Source organism: Punctularia strigosozonata (assembly GCF_000264995.1).
Source record: "Punctularia strigosozonata HHB-11173 SS5 unplaced genomic scaffold PUNSTscaffold_7, whole genome shotgun sequence".
Taxonomy (NCBI): domain Eukaryota; kingdom Fungi; phylum Basidiomycota; class Agaricomycetes; order Corticiales; family Punctulariaceae; genus Punctularia; species Punctularia strigosozonata.
In genome coordinates, this window is record NW_006767439.1 from 1,092,319 (window position 1) to 1,110,908 (window position 18,590).

The following is an 18,590-nucleotide window of genomic DNA, read 5'->3' on the forward strand; positions in this document are numbered from 1 at the left end:
GCTGATGAAAATGCTCGTAAATCACTGCGCATGTCGAAGTGGAGGCGCCTCGGTACGACGTCTGGCCTTCGGGCAGGATCACAGGTTTGCAGATGAGACGCATTTCGAACTCGCTGCGTACTCGGAAGGTTCTCAAGCGGCATTGCTTCGCGTACAGGTGGCAGGAAAGTGGATAGAAATCATCGCCAATGTTGCCCGCACTATACCACTCGACAACATCGAGACTCTGTGCCTTGACCTCTCGGACATTAGCGTCGCTCATTCGATGGCACTCGCCACGGACATCATCACACGTAGCCACCGCGCAACAGAATTGCGCCTCGACTACGGGGACACTTGCGCTATAGTCATCCCTTTACTCCTTTCATCCATACAAGGACATGGCGGAGACACCATCGGGATGTTGCCTGCACTGCAGCGAATAGTGCTCTGTCTCGGTGTCTACACGCCGTCAAACGATATGATCACTGCTTGGCAGACCCTTCTACGCCGGAGGAGTATGCTACAGATGATCATTACAGACATTAGTGAGCTGGAGACACAGCTTGTGCAAAGCTTTCGCGAGCTCGCCGGGCCAAATCGTGTTGTCGTGCATGCCTGAGTTATGGCTCGGCGCATGAGTCGAGCGCAGTGATACTACGTACATACAGGTTCTGTGTACCGTGATCCGTTTCAGAAGAAGAGCAACTCGCTCATCGACATTCCTGTTACAATCAGAAGCCTGCACACCGCCGTTGGAAAAGTCTGATCCGAGAAAAAGGGCCGACTTGGAGCGTGAGGTAGGTAGGTAGATCCCGTTCAACATTAATCACGTCTGGAGCCTTGCTGATATCAAAGCTCCCTGGACTCTCTATGACACAGATGTGCAAACGCATATTTGCGATAAATTTCATGGTGAATCCCGCACAGCTCCGGGTTGCGTGAACAAGTTAAGTAACCGCAAATGGTTCCTTGTCCTCCTACCTTTCTCTTAACACAACAAGAGATCTCTGGTATAAGTTGCACGAAAGACTCTCTCAGTGCTATTAGGTGCACATCCAACGTGGCTGGGCTCGAATAGCCTCGTCTACTACGGGCTGCTGAGGGCGACAACATGAGCAATATGTACCCATACTGAACCTCCCACTCTTTGATCGAAGAACTATTATGACGTTGTCCTTCTAGGCAATATAATGGGTGTATAGTATGACCCAGAACCTAGTTACAACCTGAAAATGTGCATGTGCATCCGAAGCTTCAAGCTTCTGGTTCCAGATCACGAACACGCACTTCTGCCAGGCATTGATCATGACTACAGGGAGTCACAGCGTTATCGCCCAAGTCTGGCCAGCACTGCACGGAGCTCGATAGCTTGTGCAGCTCCCGCGGCGTGGATGACGAACTCCGCGATAGTGCAATAGACCTTGAAGTGAAGGCTGTGGTTCTCATTGAGATGATTTTGGTTTCGAAGCATTGTACCCGAGAATCATCCAAGACCAGGCCTCCACCGTGTACTTCCGCTGTGCACCGTGGAGGTTTGGTCGCCCATGCGAGCCAGTTACGGACATTGCCTCTCCCAAAGCATCGCACGTTGAACGGGGTGTCGCGGCTGTATACGTTGTTACCGTACACGCTACAACCTTCTACTACACGTGATGCTCGAGGAATGAAGCCGACGATACACAGCAACGGCCAATGTACTACTCGACCTTGCGACCAGGACCCACAACTTTGTCTACATGCTGTCGACGCCAGGCGTTGTTCCCAGCCTGCACTGCCAGTGGGCTTCCTTATTCTCCCCTTCAAATGGATAGTCCGGGCGACTGACCACGTCTCGCCTTCACCAACGAGTCCTAGTCATGGACAACTTGGCAGCGTCTGGCTGTGACCCGCGCCCGAACCCCAATACCGACATTAGCGGGATAGGAGTCAGGGTCGCGTTTTACTTGCAATGCTTTCTACTTCGTAAGTTGTCCCGTGTCCTCGATGGTGTTGCATAGCGCGTGGCTGACGTCCGATCGCAGTGATACGTGCACAATGGGCCAAACACGCAGAGGACTTCGACGAGGCGATTTTATCGCTCGAGATAACCAACATGCTGTATTGCGCGGTGACGTTGATTATGGGTTTTGTGCCGAACTCGACGATCTCGCTTTATGAGTGAGTGTGCCAAGATCTGGGAGCTTGAACCATGTTGACGATGCCATCTAGCGGTCTGGTGATCTGTTACCTGCTTGGCAGCGCCTTGTTCGTCAGCCATCAAGTCTCTCATACAGTCACGTCAAGCGGCCGTCGGTCGAAGGTCTCAGCTGCCCAATCTTTCATCGTCTTCGCCACACTAGCCATCATATTGTTCACCGCGGCCTCATTCGGGTCTAACGCGCAATGCAACTCCGAGATCATGCTCTCGCTGTTCATTGGTGTCAAGCTCTTCGATAAAGGGCGGGAGTTGTTGCTCTTTGCCCTCGCCCTGGCCATAGGGAGCTACACGACTTCTTTGTTCCGAGCGAACCATGCCAATCGCGCTCGGCACCACGTATGGAAGATCGTTTCCGCCCTGGTCTTCCTAAGCTTCCTCCTCAACACCGAGCTTCTCAGATTGTACAACCATGTGCAGCCCGAAGATCTGAGCATGGGCTGGGGCCAGGTTTGATAACCTTGTTCCTCATTTGTCAAGTTACGCACTGACGTGTGTTGTTCTTAGGCTATCGCCTTGCTCACCACCTTGTTTCCACTCAAGAGCGCCGCGTCTGCCTTCGGGATTCTCGCGTACGTGAAGAGATTTCTCAACCGGCCCTCACGGGTATCGCAGACTGTGAGGCTTGAGGGTGGCGATAGACGCCTCACCGCTCGGGAGGACATCATGACCGGCACTCGCTCTGATGGTTTGAATATCTGTGAGCTGTCGTGTGCGGCTGGTAGCGGACCCGCTGCTGACAACCACATTGCCAGCCGCCATCTCACAACTGTACGAGTACATGCAACAACGGGACGGCCATACTGCCAACCTCAAATGGGAAGCAGATCGAACAGGGCCAGATCATGCGCCGCAATGGATAGCAAATTGGTATGGTTAGTTGATTCAGTGGATTACCTCCTCATTTCGAGATCGAGACTGATTCTGGGATCGTACAGTCGATGGCGAGGCCCATGGTAGGGGCGAAGGCAGCACGAAGAAGGCCGCGCAGGACTTTGCTGCACGAGAAACCTTGCGAATGCTTCGGAGCGATGACCCTCACAGTCTCGACGCCGTGTAAAGCGTCTCGCGTTCACCAATGCGTCTCATAGCTTGCTTAGTCCTAGGCTCTCAAAGCCTCTATCGGATGTCTTGTTACACAGTAGCCCACACATGTATTTTTAGCGTTCTTCCGAAGTAGCAGGAGTAGAACAATCCATCATATACGCGCGAAGCAAGCAGTCAACTGAAGTGAGATCGGATGTGCGCTCGATAACGCGAATATCCTTCATGTTGCAACGGAAAGCTACGGATACAGGATAACAATGCTAGGGTGTACAATGCAGGTGTGAACTTCATTATGACGGGTGGTCAATGAGGCTTATCAAGGGAACGACAAGATGTACTCCTTCATCTCCTTCTCCCAACTGCACGACGTGAGCCCGTTGGTCACGCCCGTGCCCGTCCCGCCACACTGCTTCTCGAGGAGCGACCAGCTGCTGTCCAGCACAGCCCGAAGCTGTGCCTTCACCTCCTGCGCGCGCTTCTTCAGGATCCGCGACATCGCGGCTTCCGAGCTGCGCGCCGCTGCCGGTGACATGAAACGCGATCTGACGAGTTGCCGCGGGGGCGTAGTGGCGTCGTTGACGATAGCTGCCTCCACCTTGGCGTAGGCGTCGGTGTGAGACTGCGAGACGTCACGGAGGATATGTCGCGTCTGGTTGAAGGCGATGAAGCGCAGCGTGGGGTAGAAGTGGACGAGCGAGCCCGGCGTGCCGCATACGACGGGACAGTCCGGGTTCGGGCAGCCTATGTGTATTGCGACGATCAATGGCGCGATTCATCCAAATTCAGAGATATTGGATACTGACCAGGGGGGTCAACGCCGTCCTGCTGGCACTTCCCGTGGAAATAGTGCGGGAAGATGGCGGTTTCCATCCCTGCGTACGCGTTCAGGCTGTAGGTGTCGAGGATGGGCTCGAGGTATTCGAGCACGTTCTCAGCGCGAGCGTAATCCGGGATCATGTCGCTGATCTGATCCGCCTGAAATAGATGAATTAGGCGAGTGGCGACGATGTGTGAGTCAAAATTGCCGATTTGAGGGCATACCATATACTGGAAGACCGTTTGGATGGGTCTGGTGTAGTTGCTGAGAAAGGCGTTGGTGATGCCGACGATACATTCACCCTCACAACCCAAAACCGGAGCAGGGGCGGCGAGGATAGCCAGAGATATCAGTGATAATGTTGAATAGCGGACCATAGTTTGGTGTAGTGTGCGGTATGTGCAGGGTGTAATAAGGCCAGAGGTCAGAATGCCCGAAGTTCAAGTACGGTACCCTGGACACATGTCCGAATATGACACCTGCCAGGGAGAACCGCCAAGGTCGTTCTACCAGGACAAACGGCCTATGTCTGTTCAACATTTGATTCAGCATACCGGGATGTTGAAGACGACGAGGTTGGTTGCGGGAAGAGCAGGCAGTGCAGTTCCCCCGCGCACGCGCCCTTCGCGAGTTTTCGTCGACGACCTCTATACGGCCTCGTCCTGGGCGTATTACATGACAAGTAATTGCTAGACTTGTGTGTCTTCTCACGGATGACTCGCAGAAGATGCACTTTACTGCTCTCTATCGCATCCAATCGCTGAAGACGTCTTGACCTTCTCCAAGGAGCACACGCCAGACTTTACGACGCCCAATGGGGCTCCTTGCTAAGCTTGTTCTCAGGACCTACCTCAGAATAGCTCTGGAGACGTTCAGGGCGTGTTCGAAACGATGGTGGTAGCGAGCGATGTCTTCGTTGCGGTCACAGTACCTCAGGCTTCTGAGATACACACCGGTCTGGAGAGGCCATTCTTGCGCTTCTGCGCGCTCTGAGGCGTAAAACGGCGATCGCGTATCTCACGACATCCTGGCCGCCGGTGGTCCTGCTCTCGTTCTGTAGCTTTAAATGGGACAAACAGGTATGCAAACGCGCTTCAGTACGAGCCTTCTATCGACCTGACTATCCTATCCACCATGCAGGTCGAGAAGCCGGAGTCGGCGATTGACGAAGATGTCAAGAGCATGGGGCTTGACAAGGTGTATCATCGTCATGGACGGGTTGACCTCGTACCGCTGCCTGCAGATGGTCCAGATGATCCGCTGAATTGGCCTTCGTACGTGCGGCCTTTATCCGCCTTCCTGACCAAGTCTTCAATGCTTTCATTATTCAGGTGGCGAAAGCACGTAGTCCTATTCCTCGTGTCCTTCCACGCCTTCCTGGCCATCTTCTCGTCGGCCATCATCATCCCCGCCTACTTCAACTTCGCGCAAGGTTCGCGTTACTCATATCACCGTTCGCCTCGTCCGCTGACATGTTCGCGACAATTCTCGCAGAATTCGACGTCTCGGTGACTCGGGCATCTTACTTAACCGCGGTTCACATCGTTTTCCTCGGCGTCAGCCCGGTGCTATGGGGCCCCCTGTCCGCGCGCTATGGTCGTAGGCCGCTCTACCTCTTCTCGAGCATCGCCAGCGCCGCGTGCACCCTCGGTGGCGCGTATTGCCGCTCGTACGGCACGCTGATGACGACGAGGGTGTTTCAGGCGATCTGCGTCAGCCCTCCTTTGGCTATCGGAGCCGCGACGGTCAAAGAGGTGTTTTTCCAGCACGAGATTGGACAGAAGGTGTGCTTTCTGTCCCACTCATGGTATCGGCCGGGGGGTCTCATCGACTGTATTTACCAGATGGGGGTATGGACGTTGCTGGTGACCATCGGCCCGCCCCTTGGACCTTTGCGTGAGTGCCACTCTCGTCGTATTCGCAACGTCAGACGCTAATTCGCATTCTCCGTAGTTGGAGGCTTCATCGTGCAGAACAAAGGATGGCACTGGCTGTTCTACCTTCTCGCGATCCTCAGCCTCGCCCTCTTTTTCGGCTACTTATTCTTCGGGCCCGAAACGCTCTACATGCGGCCGTCGCGTACACCCGATAACCTGCCAGCATCTGGCTCCTCCGATACCCTGACCACGCCGTCCACCGGCTCCGGTCAGACATGGTCAGCCTACGTCCGATTCCGTCGCATCGACCCGCGGCCGCTCCGCCCGGCCGAGTTCGTGCGGCCCTTCCGGATGGCCCTGCGCCCGCCCGTGCTGCTCTGCACGATCGCGTACAGCGTCGCGTTCGCGTACGCGGGGGTGCTGCTCACCGTGCTCGTGCCGCAGTTCTTTGGAGCCAAGTTTGGGCTGGACGCGGCGCAGGTCGGGCTCCAGTTCGTCGCGCTCGTGATCGGTGCCGTGCTCGGGGAGCAGGTGGCCGGGTACGGCAGCGACCGGCTCGTGCGCTGGCGATCCGCGAAAGCTGGGGGAGCTCGGGAGCCGGAGATGAGGCTGCCGGCGAGTTATCCGGGCTTTGTGTTGGCTGCGGTCGGGCTCGTGATTTGGGGGGTGAGGTTGCAGCAGGCGAAGGAGGGGAGGTGGAACGTGACGCCCGACGTTGGCGGCGGGATCGCGTATTTCGGGCTGCAGCTCGTGACGACGCCGGTGTATGCGTATTGTCTCGAAACGTACAAGGAGGACGCGGCCGCGGTGGCGACATTCGTGCTCGTGGTCAGGCAGGTCAGTTACTATTACTCAAAGGGCTCATGCTCGTGTTTTCTGTTTGTCGATTTGGCGATCGCTGTCATGGCGGGCTCTAGTCGTGGCTCTCCTGCTGCATGGACTTGCTTTCGCCGTAGTTCATTCCTCTGGGCTTAGATTTGCCTTGCCGCGACGGTATTTGCTGATACATTTTGCTCCTGTGGTTAGGTCTTCGGCTTCACGGTGCCATTTTACGCGGCGGGCGCGGCGGAGCGTTTGGGCGACGCGAAGTTCACGGGGATTCTGGCGGCGTTGACTGGAGCGAGCGTTGTCCCCGTCCTGGCATGTGAAATTTGGGGCAAGAGATGGAGGACCGGTGGGACATCTCGGTCCCAGTAACTCGCAGTCATGATCAGCAACATGATGCTTTGGTATGCATCCTTCGGGATCTCGGCGCGATACGTGGTGTTTATCGGCGTTTTGATAGCAATGCTCGGTGTCTAGGAAGCAGTCGACAACGAGGCTTTGTTCCGTCGGCGATGTTGGGCTCGAAGGTAGGAGACGGGGCAGGGCGGCGTAGCTAGCATCTATGCCGTTCATAAGCTTGTATACGTGGTCGTCGTTCTAATCTGATACATGGTCTCAGAGTGGTCTGAAACCTTACGCTTCAATCTCCCCTGAGCTTGTGGCCCGAGGCGACACGTGGCAAGTGGCCCTGATCCGTTGCCAATGTTGCAGATCATGGCGTGCTCGTCTCCTTCATCCACCGTCTGCATGCCTCGCGGATTGGTCTCCTTCACGAATTAGCTTGCTGGGAACGACTGCATCGCGACGTACGGATATTACCGGTAACCCGTTCGCGACGATACTGGGAACGTTCACCCGAAGGGGTTTCCATCTCTCCATGCTGCGACTCCGACAGCCAGGTACACCAGCGCCGGGACGATCACTAGAATATATGGTCCGGCGGCGGCCACCAGCTCCTGATGATCCGCACGTGGCTCTCGTTGCGTTGCCCGGCCATGCATGGGCATTCGGTGGCCCAACTCGGCCAGTCCATCATCAATTTTGAACGCGAGCGTTGTTGATTCTTGAGTCTCTCTCTTCCCCCCTTTCCCCGTCCCCCTTCCTTCGCCGTTCTCCCCTAGGGTTCGCGCGCTGGTCGCGTTGCGTGTGTGTGCAGACAGCGCGGCTGAACAATCTGTTGTCGATCGTAATATCCTCGCTATAATGCGTTTCTGTTCCTTCCATCTGGCAGTCATCTGCCTTGGTACGCGCCTCGCCTCGGCCCAGCAGATCTTCGACGTGGTGAGTTCATTCCTTCCTGCTAGTGTTGCCACCGCGTGTTGATGATTTGCCTGGCTCAAGTGGACAACCACGGAAGACAAGTCTCAGCTGCTCCAATACAAGGCACAGGACCCACCTATCAACTTCGACACGTCGGCCAAAAGCGGAGCTGCCACGATCTCAGTAGACGATTCGAGCGTGTCGCAAATCATTCACGGTTTCGGCGCTACCCTCAGTCAGTCTCCTCCTTCTGACGAGTTTTCCTAATCGGGAATATGATGACCTTTGTCGTACAGCCGACTCTGCAGCGACTACGCTGAACGGGCTCAAGGTACTTTTTTTACCGTATATATGCGTGCCGTATCACCTGACTAGCATATGTGTCACAGTCGTCCAATGCGGGAAACTACAATACGCTCTTGAACAAGCTCTTTGACGGTGCGTGCCATCCGTGACCTCTACGAACCCATCAAACTCATGGTCCAACTTCAGCCACGGATGCCAACTTCGAGAACGCCGGACTCTCCTACCTCCGAATCCCGCTCGGTGCCTCTGACTTCTCAGCATCTAGTACGCAACGATTCAGTCTTTTTGGCTGTGATCTCACGGCGAGGATTATCACCCTCACAGTTTACAGCTACGACGACACGGAAGGCGACACGTCGCTCAGCAAGTTCACCATCGACGCGGCGCCCTCCGAGGTGTTCTCTGTCGTCAGCGACATCATGGCCATCAACAGCGCGATCAAAGTCCACTTCGTCCCGTGGAGTCCCGTACGTCTCGCGTCCATCTCATAAAATGCGGAGCTCACCTTCGCAACAGCCGGGTTGGATGAAGGACAGCGGCTCGATGAAAGGTGGTTCGCTCAAGACCGAATTCATCGACACATGTACGACTTTTTTCACCAGCATGCATGCGAACTTCTGTAGCACCGACTGACGGAATTTTCCCCATATGCTGCTGTGTTCAGACGCGAACTACATACTAAAGGCCCTGCAAGGCTGGCAATCCAAGGGCGTCACCGCGTTCGCGGTCTCCATCCAGAACGAGCCCGAGAACGGGGACACGACGTACCCAACGGCCACGATGGCCGCGGACCTCGAGGCGAAGGTCGCGACTTCCCTGCGATCGTTGCTTGACACGAACGGTTTCACCGCGACCAAGATTATCGGGGTACGTGTCGGCTGATCATAACGTCTTTCGACGGGCAGTTCGCTAATCAATGATCACATACTCAGTATGAGCACAACTGGATCGACGCGGCAAACTATCCTGTACAAGTCGTCGACAACTCGCCGAACGTCTTCGCCGGCGCCTCGGTGCGTCGCCACACCCTCTCTTCCCTGATCCCCCCTTCTCCATTCTCACGTTATTGTTCCGCATCATTAGTTCCACTGCTACGCCGGCACGGTCGACCAACAGGGCTCCTTCATATCCGCCCACCCGAACAAAGAGGTTTACTTCACCGAATGCGCAGGCACGATCGGCTCCGACTTCTGGTCCGACCTCAAGTTCAACATGGACAACATCATCCTCGGCTCGCAGGAGCACGGCTCGTCCTCGGGACTCTTCTGGTCCCTCGCCGGCGACGCATCGGGCGGCCCGATCCTCCCCGGCACCGACTCGTGCGCCGGCGCCGGATGCCGCCCCGTCGTCACCGTCAACGCCGACGGGAGCTACGTGCTCAACACCGAGTTCTTTGCGGCGGCGCATGCGAGCAAGGCGACGATCCCGAAGGATAACGGGGGCCCCGTCGCGAAGCGCGTGGCGAGCACGGTCGATACGGGCTTGCTCCGCGTCGGCGCGTACGTAACCGGCCGCGCGAACTCGGCCGACTTTTTGCGGTACTCGCTCGTCGTCATGAACTGTGCGTGCACTCCACTCCGCTCCCCTTTTCCTGTCCCTCTTCTCGCGACGCAAGGGGTTAGTTAGGTGTGTGGCTGACGGGTGTTTCGTTGTGCAGGGAACGACGCGGGTGCGGGAACGCCCATGGACACGGTCATCAAGTTCAGGGGATCGCAGGCGCAGTACACGTTCCCCGTCGGGGTGACTACCCTGACGTGGTACGCCGCGCCCGACGGCGCGCCGTCGCGCCGGTCCTCGACCGTGCACCGGAGGCACCATCAGCAACGCCGTCGTCACGTCTAGATCAAAGTGAAGTGACGCAGGAGAAAACAGGACAGGACAGGGCATAGTCCCTGGCTACAGTCGCTCATTCATTCAATTCATTGATCAAGGGGGTTGAATCATTCGTTTGGGATGAGGTGCACGTACGGGGGACGTCGCATCGTTTTTGGGTCTTTCGTTGTAAGGTTCGGTGTAGATTCACTCGTATAGATCAGGATGTTCGGGTTTCTCTCCTGTCTGGGTGTTTGCACAGTCACTATCGTATCCGAGATATCGTCCGTGCTGAGCGTGAAGTCTCCACAGCTGTTGTTTAGTATCAGCCACGCCGCAGCGTCCTGCAACGCGACAAGGGATAAGAGCAAGGCCAGATGGACAAACGTCATCGCCATTGCTTGTTACTACAGAGCGGATATATCTATGCCCTTTGCACACTAGAACAGGCGATGAATCGATAACTCTGATTTTTTTGAGCAAAGCAAAGCCATCACGCAGACCGACGTCACCGTACGGAAGTGCATTTGGGGTTAGGGTTACGACTGCATTGTGACATCGCAAAGCGTTTCCTCGGAGGTCTTGAAAAAAAAATGTCAAAACACCTCCAAGGGTGCCTTATGGAAAGGCAATAGTTATACGACGTTCAATCCGGTAAATCCTCATACAGGAGGAACTACCGGACGTCAATATAGTGGGGGATGTAGCGCGAGGCCGACCCCAAAGAGAGCGGTCGTCTGTCGAGGGCTTATATACAAGTCCTCCCGATCAGATCTTGCCCAGCCATCACACGGAGATACGGCACAGCCTTGGCCGCTACCCGCTTCACCCGCGCCCTTACCCCATCTCCGTATCTGCCGGTGGAACGCGTTGACCATACTATAGATGGTGCTTGGATCCTCACGTCTTGATCATCAGCAATAACTTCGGGCACTGTTGGAACGCCAGGAATGTTCTGCGAACACACGGTCGCGACCGTATGACGCCTCCTCCCCCATGTTTGCTCCCAATCAGAGCCCTTTCTCCGAGGCGAGGCACCTCCATATCAAATGTCGAACGGTATCGGAAGGCGTGCCATCACGGAACCTCGCCCTATCTCGCTTTCGGTCGATGACAAGATCGAGCGCTGCCGGGATTTTGCGCCTGGAACGGCAAACCCAACCGAAAACGCGCTGTTTAGGCTTCCACCAGAACACCGCCATCGCTCGAACCGTCTCTGAGTCTCTCTCGCCCTCTCCCACCACCATGACCCTTGATGCAACGATCACTTTCGGACCCCACCCGATCCCATCTACCTCCTGCGCCTCGCGGCATGCTGTGTCACTTCTGCGCCTCCGCGCGTAGCCCGGAACAAACCCTCTCGAAGATTGACGCACAAACGGACCTTCCGTTGCCGTACCTTGAGAAGTTCCCGCCGCGGCGACGATGTCAACCGGCCTCCAATCTAGATCAGCGCCCTCGCTAGGCCGCTTTCGCGCGAGCTCTCTATAAAATGCTGAGGATTTTGCGCTCAACGTGGTCTCCTCGCCAACATCGAGACTTCGCAACTCTCTTAAATCCCCAACCAAGTTCCTCCTTGTCGCAATGTCGATAACTACGCACGTCAATCCCTTTGCGGCATGGTCACAGACCTCCCGCAGTGGCATCCCGCCCTCCGTCGCAGGTGCACTCCCCTCCATGGTTGTGACACCTCCCGACTCCGACTCGCAATGGGGATCACCCTACACTTCGCCGTATTCCTCACCGTACTCTTCACCGTACTCTTCTCCGGCGTCTTCACCCGGCTCATCTCCCACGTTATCCGCCTACAAGAGCACGCCGCTCTCCGTTACCTTCCACTTCGCGTCCTTCCAGGACACAATATTGAACTGCACCGTCGTCGGCCCCCATTCGATGAACTACTATCGCGTGCACTCCGAGGTGTCCTCAGGTGGACTGCTCACGACGCTGTCGGACAGCAGTACCGGCAAGCCCGTCGGCATCGTCGACTGGCATTCGCGCCCTATCGTCGAAGTGCGTTCCCTCGTACCGCGGCAACGCGCCGGTAAATGGCTACCGCTATCGAGCGATCGAACGTGAGTCTCGTCTGCACCGTCGCTTCGAATGACGCGGATGCTCAACAAATGGTCTGCAGTCATAGAACGATGATCATTGACGGCGTACAATACGTCTGGAAACCCGCCGGACGAGATCTCATCGTACGTCCGGCATCATGACTCCTATAACAAGGCGGCTGACCGACACATCGACCCTTTAGCTCATGCTCCCTGGCACATTCCAATCGACACAAGTCGCGAGAGTGCACAAATCGCACAACATGGTCTCCCTCGAGATCAGCTACGACGCTATCACCGGCGGCCTCCTGCCCGCTATCGTCCTCGGCGCCTTCGTACTACAAAGCGGCCGCAATATCGATTAGAGGCTTGTGCGCAGGCGCGCTTTCCGCTTCCGTTTCACGACCACGCCCGTATGTAGTTCGTAGTGTAGAGTAGCCATAGCATTAGCGTAGTCAGTAGGATAGTATTAGGATAGCAGTATCACTCCAATGTAGCCATAGCCATCGTTCCAGTCCTCATCTCTCAATTGCTATCCGTTTTTTTTTTTTTTTTTGCATCGCGTACACGGTCGGGATCGAGCGACCCATCGGCATCGTTTCCCTCGTTGTCCCCACTCAGTCGAGATGTCATTCCGAATCGGTCTTAGAGGGTGATTATCCCATCTGCCGAAGCGCACTCTATTACTCTGCCTGACGCAGCCTGAGTAATGTAGAGTTCGGTCGTGATGCGGAATAATCAAAGCTCGCGGCGGATCCTCCCGCACGTCCTAAGTTATACCCGATGCCCTCGTTTGTATTGTCTCGCTTGGTTTCTCGGTTCCTGTGCGTGTGCCGTATCCCGATAGAGTGCCGATCTCACCTGCAGTGCCATCGCGCTCCACCCCCAGATCGGCGCATCCTCTTCCGCTTCTGGACGGCGGTTCACTCTCGTTCTGATGTGTCCGGTCATCACGCCGTGCGCATTGTCAATTGTTATAATTTATGATGGAATGATACGTCTAGGGTTGCATCCGAGTCGGACACTCTCCTCGTTGATAGTGCTAGGTAATCATGGGACACATACATGCGTGTAAGTCGGTATGAGTCTCGCCGTATCCCTATCCGGGAATTAGCAATCGGGGGCCGCCGTCAACAGTCTCATAGCGCTACGCAGCAAATGAGACGTACTTGTCCGTGGAGGTGTGTGTCAAAAATTAGTCATGGAACCCTCTTGCGATTGCGCATGCGCAGCGCGGTGGGCTCACACGACGCAGATGGACGATCGGGAAACGCTCCGCCATCTTCGGCGCTCGGCTGTGCGCATGAGAATGAAATGGCATCGAGGCTTTGCCTTCCCTTCTGATTGATCTTTCCATCGTTCCATCGGAGACGCACAGCCGGCGTAGCGCATTTCAAACGGGAGTGCGTATGTATATAAGACCAGGTGCGCGGAACAGGTTGACAGGGCCCTCCTTGCCTCGTCGTTGTCTGACGGGGTTATGGCGGCCCGCTCCGTTGTCGCCCTGCCCAGGATCTAACCCTAACCTTACTTCCTCCTCCCCCCATCACTGAGTGAGTCGACGTCTACCACTTGTCCTTTTCTGTATTGGGTCCTGTGACACCATAACGACGGATGAACTTCGAATTTGGACAATATATGTGAAACACCTCGAAATCATCGCGCATTGCTATCTCGTCAACCTGAGCGATGATTCATCATAGTACCTTTCTATGTGTGGGTTTATGCCTCATCCACATGGACTGAGCACCATTGCTTGCGAAGTACACGAGATGGAGGCTCGCTCGTTCACATTCATCGCCACCGCTGGCTGAATTCACAAGAACGCATGATGAGAAACAAAGGTCCGCTGCGGAACCTTCCTTACGGCATCAAGAGTTGTACTGCAGTACATCTTCGGTATTCCGTCAGGTGTGAGAGCGCGGATGTGCCACAAACTCGAAAGAGGCGAAATCGGCTCATGAGAGTGTCCCCAACCTTTGCACCAACTGCGGAGTTATCAATTCGTAACCTTGAAATTGTTCAATGAAGCTCCAGGCGTAGGAAGAGGATTCTGTGCCACGTACGCTATGCAGTCAGAGATGCTGCGGCGGAATGACGATCCCATGCAAAGTCATCCGCAAGATCCGACTCGGCGCGTCCTCGCCTCGCCTCTGGAAGGGTCTTGAAGACCGGCCCAGTGCGCTAGAAGCTCCGGGGACGGCTGTTGTCAAGAGGTTGAATGCATCGGCAAAAGCTTAACAAAGACAACGCGTACCGTGATGCTTATCTGATCCCGTCGTGTATGAGTTGCCGTAGCACGGGAGAGTGAGTGTAGGACGTCCGCCCGCTCGATGTACAGCATCCCTTGAAGGGATGGTATGAACCTTGATATACTTGCCGCCGGCACCTCGCCCTCGCCGTCATTGCCAGGAGCAGTTATGAGTCTCTAAGACTCTGATGTTTGATGGCGTAAGCCCCGGTTGAGCACTTTGTGTCAAGCATTAGAGATGAAACCGTGGCTTGCGGGTAGGTGACCATACCGGCAGGAAGCAGTAAATCGCGACCAAGTGGATTGGCAATTTGTTACGGAAACCGTCGGCACGGGATAGACAAAACAGCAATAATTTGGAGAGTACCTTGCTTTTGTCACAGTGGCTTTTGACGGGTACGTACGCGTGTCTTTGTAGATCCAGCAAAACGCCATAGTCCGACAGCGGAACTTCATACATGGCGTCTTGGTTTGTACGAACCGTGTCATATAATTCACAGCCACGACGCCGCCCGGTATACTTGGACTTTGCGTTGATGGAGTAACGCGTGTGTCCAGATTGCGCTCGAGGACCAGGGAACTGCCTATGCGGGAGACAGTTACGATTCCCAGAGAATTCGTCAACGCTCTGATCATCATATTCCGGTTCCATCTTGCGCACAGCTGAGGAAGATTTGAGTGCTTCTCATCTTAACAAACGCCACCAGGAAACATCGTCGGAGATGGTGATACAGCCTCTAAATAGGTTATAGAGCACACGTATGCTCTGTGTCCCTGTAAATATATGGTCGTGTAAATCGGGCAGCGATGAATGTCTCGTGGTGTATCTTGGTATTCACTCACGGTGACCAAGACCGAACACACGAACATAGCGTTGGAAGATGCGAGTCCGAAAGATAGAGCAAGTTACATCGAACCCAAGGAGTTTGCTGGCGTCCAGTGGCATCAAACATGGTTGTGAGAGAGCCCACCAGTCCATTTCAGGACCGGCTCTCTCGTGCTCTGAACTTCTTCGACACAGCTGGCATGTTTCCGCATGCAGCGACGCGCTCTAGAGCAACCCTTGATTATCCTCAGAGTTTCGAGTTACGGACGAGCCTGAACACGAGAGCAGGATGAACGTTTAGGCGCCCATGCAAACTCTGTCTGGCTCTCCGAAGGCGCAACCACCGTGTTATTTCGTGCTATCGGCGACCGTGCTCCGATCGATTATGGCGCTACAATAATATTCAGGGGATTCAACTACGATTATTTACTCGAGTCATTCCGTATAACTCGAACGTCCACTACCGCGGGATGGCGTCCTCATCGAGCAGCGACATCATCGACATCGCCGTCGCCGTGGTCGGGACGGGCCTCGTCGGCAGCGAGTTCGTCAACCAGCTCCTGGGCTTCCCCAAGCCAAACCACTTCCACCTCGTCTCCCTCACCTCATCCAAGCTCCACCTCTTCGCGGCCGATGGGCTGAAGTTTGAGTCCGGGTCGGACTGGAAAGCGCAGCTTGCCCAGTCGAGCGTCAAGCCGAACATCATCGATATACACCGGGAGCTAGCGGGGATCGTCACCCCCGGGCGCAGGGTGATCCTCGTGGACAACACATCCTCCGAGGAGGTTGCCGCGTTTTACCCCGAGTTCTTGAAGTCTGGGATCAACGTGATCACGCCTAACAAGAAGGCGTTCTCGGCTGGGTTGCCCCTCTATGAGCGAATCCTGTCTGCGAGCCTCGAGAACGGTTCTAGGTTCTTCAACGAGGCGACGGTTGGTGCCGGCTTGCCTATCATCTCAACGTTGAAGGATCTGGTGGCTACAGGGGACAAGGCATGTTTTCATGCTATAATTCTACTATGTGTCAGTGTTGACGATGCGTTCGCAAAGGTCTCGAAGATAGAGGGCGTTTTCTCGGGGACCATGAGCTACATCTTCAACGAGTTCTCCACCGGCAAGCCCGATGGGCCCTCGTTCTCGTCCGTCGTCAAAGTCGCGCGAGAGAAGGGCTACACCGTACGTCACCCCAACCTCCTCCGCGTCCCGACAAGAGAGCTCATCGTTACCGTATCGTATAGGAGCCCCACCCCGGCGATGACCTGAATGGCGCCGACGTCGCCCGCAAGCTGACGATTCTCTCGCGCTTCATCCCCTCCCTTCGCGCCGCCCTGCCCGACGGTTACCAATCCGTCTCCATCACCTCCCTCGTCCCGCCCGACCTTGAGGGCATCGCGACCGGCGACGAGTTCCTCGAGCGCCTTCCCGAGCTGGACGACAACTTCGACAGGACACGGGGCCAGGCGGCGGAGGAGGGCAAGGTGCTCCGATACGTCGGCGTCATTGACGTCGCGAGCGGGGAGATCAAAGCCGATCTCGTACAGTGAGTCATACATACATACCCCAACATCATCTGGCCTTATAGGGACGCCGAGGTTGACTTCACGTGGTGTGCCGCAGGTATCCGACAACACACCCGTTCGCTACCTCCCTAGGCGGCTCAGACAATATCATCATGTTCCACACAGAACGGTACGGCGCGCGACCGTTGATTGTACAAGGCGCGGGTGCTGGGGCGGCGGTGACAGCGATGGGTGTAATGAGCGATCTACTGAAACTTGTATAGTACTGTGCACGACAACATGTCACCACAATGTTCGCATTGTCCACTCCAGTGTCGTTTCGCACGTCGTACGTCGTCCGAAAACGGATTCGACATACAGTGAGATAAGACACGCAGAATAATTTCCAGAGGTCACACCGGTTGGACGTCCAAACTGAGAGAAATGGCGAAAAGAAAAATCAATAAAATACGGTACAATACAGCGAGTACAAAGGCAACCGAATGCGAGAAGACACAGCCCGCTTGACTAACTCTCGCGGTACTGAATAGTGGGTATGCACACCCGAGGAGCTACAGAGTAGAGCCTACTCATGGCTTCGAGGCAGCGCTCGAGAATTCTGCGAAGTGTCGGTCAGATGCTATCGACGCGTGAGGGCGACACGACACGTACTGGTTACAGACTTGGTGCCCTCAGAGATGGCGTGCTTCGCGAGTTCACCGGGGAGGATGAGGCGGACCGAAGTCTGGATCTCACGCGATGAGATGGTCGACTTCTTCGAGTACGCAGCGAGCTCTGCAGGAAGAGTTGAATTTGGATACAGGCTGTGCATGTGCACAAGTGGACGTACTGGATGCCTCGGTTGCGATGCGCTCGAAGATGTCGTTGACGAAGGAGTTGAGGATAGCCATCGCCTTGTTGGAGATACCGGTATCAGGATGCACCTGCTTGAGCACTATCCAATCTGAGTCAGCCACGATATCGCGCGAAACCATGTAGTTCGAACTCACCCTTGTAGATGTAGGACGAGTAAGTCTCCTTGCGGACCTTACGGCGCTTCTTGTCCTTGGACTCGCCGTCGCCAGAGGTCGTCTTGCTGGTCTTCTTCGCCGCCTTCTTCTCCGTGGTCTTGGCAGGCGCCTTAGACGCGGTGGAGGTGGAGGCAGGAGCCTTGCCGGCAGTAGAAGCGGGTTTCGGGGCCATTGCGATTTAGTGGGCGGGTTGGCGAGGAGAGTTGAGTGTTGATAGTGCCGGCAAGGAGTCGGTGGTGGGCGATGGACGAGTAGCGTTGACGAGGTCGAAAGCCAGAGTCCAGCTTATATACGGATCGCCCTTTGTCGTTGTTTGCAGTAGTCACGTGAGATGATATGGGCGCGTCCCGCGCTTGTTGACTCAAATCAACGGCGCAAACTCTAACGTCACGCACGCGTCTTCCCTCTTGCCTTCTCCTATAAAACCCTTCGTCTCCTAGCGTTCCGCCGTTCAACGTCTCTTTGCCCCGTACCACCCCACCCTTGTCTTACCTCTCCACCAACCTCAACCTACACTCAACAATGGTAAGTAATTCGCTTCGCCTGTCCGCGTCGAGGACTTCGAGCTGACTCAGACGCGAACCCTTCTAGTCTGGAAAGGGCAAAGCTGGCAAATCTTCCTCTGGCAAGGCCGGCTCTGGCGACGCCAAGACGCAGTCGCGCTCTGCTCGCGCTGGTCTCCAATTCCCGGTCGGCCGTATTCACCGTCTCTTGAAGAAGGGCAACTATGCCCAGCGCGTCGGTGCTGGTGCTCCTGGTACGTCGACTTCACATCCGTTTATTGAACCAGTGTTTGACTTCGGGTTGCTT

General features: G+C 55.5%; 7 protein-coding genes across 7 annotated transcripts; 5 read left to right on the forward strand and 2 right to left on the reverse strand.

Annotated features, from left to right (window-relative positions):
* The first annotated feature begins 1,734 nt into the window (after positions 1–1,734).
* Positions 1,735–3,316, forward strand: PUNSTDRAFT_120822 (uncharacterized protein). The gene is made up of 6 exons (XM_007384377.1): positions 1,735–1,944; positions 2,004–2,139; positions 2,191–2,626; positions 2,684–2,876; positions 2,932–3,051; positions 3,115–3,316. Exons 1-6 carry the CDS (start codon positions 1,839–1,841, stop codon positions 3,234–3,236), a joined length of 1,113 nt encoding a protein of 370 aa, XP_007384439.1. The 5' UTR covers positions 1,735–1,838; the 3' UTR covers positions 3,237–3,316.
* Positions 3,317–3,522: 206 nt separating this feature from the next.
* Positions 3,523–4,417, reverse strand: PUNSTDRAFT_144060 (uncharacterized protein; the record flags this gene model as incomplete). Its single annotated transcript, XM_007384378.1, has 3 exons — positions 3,523–3,964; positions 4,027–4,198; positions 4,265–4,417. 3 exons carry the CDS (start codon positions 4,415–4,417, stop codon positions 3,540–3,542), a joined length of 750 nt encoding a protein of 249 aa, XP_007384440.1. The 3' UTR covers positions 3,523–3,539.
* Positions 4,418–5,222: 805 nt separating this feature from the next.
* PUNSTDRAFT_103360 (MFS general substrate transporter) lies at positions 5,223–7,011 on the forward strand (the record flags this gene model as incomplete). Its single annotated transcript, XM_007384379.1, has 5 exons — positions 5,223–5,314; positions 5,372–5,472; positions 5,535–5,824; positions 5,885–5,936; positions 5,994–7,011. 5 exons carry the CDS (start codon positions 5,223–5,225, stop codon positions 6,890–6,892), a joined length of 1,434 nt encoding a protein of 477 aa, XP_007384441.1. The 3' UTR covers positions 6,893–7,011.
* Positions 7,012–7,510: 499 nt separating this feature from the next.
* Positions 7,511–10,396, forward strand: PUNSTDRAFT_52883 (glycoside hydrolase). Its single transcript, XM_007384380.1, has 11 exons — positions 7,511–8,023; positions 8,084–8,237; positions 8,299–8,333; positions 8,392–8,440; positions 8,495–8,572; positions 8,633–8,775; positions 8,825–8,891; positions 8,973–9,175; positions 9,241–9,321; positions 9,392–9,869; positions 9,966–10,396. The coding sequence occupies exons 1-11, from the start codon at positions 7,946–7,948 to the stop codon at positions 10,148–10,150; spliced, it is 1,551 nt and encodes a 516-aa protein (XP_007384442.1). The 5' UTR covers positions 7,511–7,945; the 3' UTR covers positions 10,151–10,396.
* A 1,308-nt stretch (positions 10,397–11,704) lies between these two features.
* PUNSTDRAFT_44984 (uncharacterized protein) lies at positions 11,705–12,539 on the forward strand (the record flags this gene model as incomplete). Its single annotated transcript, XM_007384381.1, has 3 exons — positions 11,705–12,195; positions 12,255–12,318; positions 12,378–12,539. The coding sequence occupies 3 exons, from the start codon at positions 11,705–11,707 to the stop codon at positions 12,537–12,539; spliced, it is 717 nt and encodes a 238-aa protein (XP_007384443.1).
* A 3,088-nt stretch (positions 12,540–15,627) lies between these two features.
* On the forward strand, positions 15,628–17,080 carry PUNSTDRAFT_52884 (uncharacterized protein). The gene is made up of 4 exons (XM_007384382.1): positions 15,628–16,243; positions 16,301–16,426; positions 16,489–16,790; positions 16,868–17,080. Exons 1-4 carry the CDS (start codon positions 15,722–15,724, stop codon positions 17,031–17,033), a joined length of 1,116 nt encoding a protein of 371 aa, XP_007384444.1. The 5' UTR covers positions 15,628–15,721; the 3' UTR covers positions 17,034–17,080.
* Positions 17,081–17,339: 259 nt separating this feature from the next.
* PUNSTDRAFT_134870 (histone-fold-containing protein) lies at positions 17,340–17,952 on the reverse strand (the record flags this gene model as incomplete). Its single annotated transcript, XM_007384383.1, has 4 exons — positions 17,340–17,368; positions 17,422–17,544; positions 17,600–17,704; positions 17,760–17,952. The coding sequence occupies 4 exons, from the start codon at positions 17,950–17,952 to the stop codon at positions 17,340–17,342; spliced, it is 450 nt and encodes a 149-aa protein (XP_007384445.1).
* Between the last annotated feature and the right edge of the window lie 638 nt (positions 17,953–18,590).

Excerpts from the sequence above, each read along its gene's own strand:
- PUNSTDRAFT_52884 (XM_007384382.1), top strand. The coding sequence starts at position 15,722 with ATGGCGTCCTCATCGAGCAGCGACATCATCGACATCGCCGTCGCCGTG. Across the intron at positions 16,244-16,300 it reads TGGTGGCTACAGGGGACAAG|GTCTCGAAGATAGAGGGCGT; the intron begins GCATGTTTTCAT and ends GCGTTCGCAAAG. Across the intron at positions 16,791-16,867 it reads ATCAAAGCCGATCTCGTACA|GTATCCGACAACACACCCGT; the intron begins GTGAGTCATACA and ends GGTGTGCCGCAG.
- PUNSTDRAFT_52883 (XM_007384380.1), top strand. The coding sequence starts at position 7,946 with ATGCGTTTCTGTTCCTTCCATCTGGCAGTCATCTGCCTTGGTACGCGC. Across the intron at positions 8,892-8,972 it reads GACCGAATTCATCGACACAT|ACGCGAACTACATACTAAAG; the intron begins GTACGACTTTTT and ends TGCTGTGTTCAG. Across the intron at positions 9,870-9,965 it reads CTCGCTCGTCGTCATGAACT|GGAACGACGCGGGTGCGGGA; the intron begins GTGCGTGCACTC and ends TTCGTTGTGCAG.
- PUNSTDRAFT_120822 (XM_007384377.1), top strand. The coding sequence starts at position 1,839 with ATGGACAACTTGGCAGCGTCTGGCTGTGACCCGCGCCCGAACCCCAAT. Across the intron at positions 2,140-2,190 it reads TCGACGATCTCGCTTTATGA|CGGTCTGGTGATCTGTTACC; the intron begins GTGAGTGTGCCA and ends GATGCCATCTAG. Across the intron at positions 2,877-2,931 it reads CTCTGATGGTTTGAATATCT|CCGCCATCTCACAACTGTAC; the intron begins GTGAGCTGTCGT and ends CCACATTGCCAG.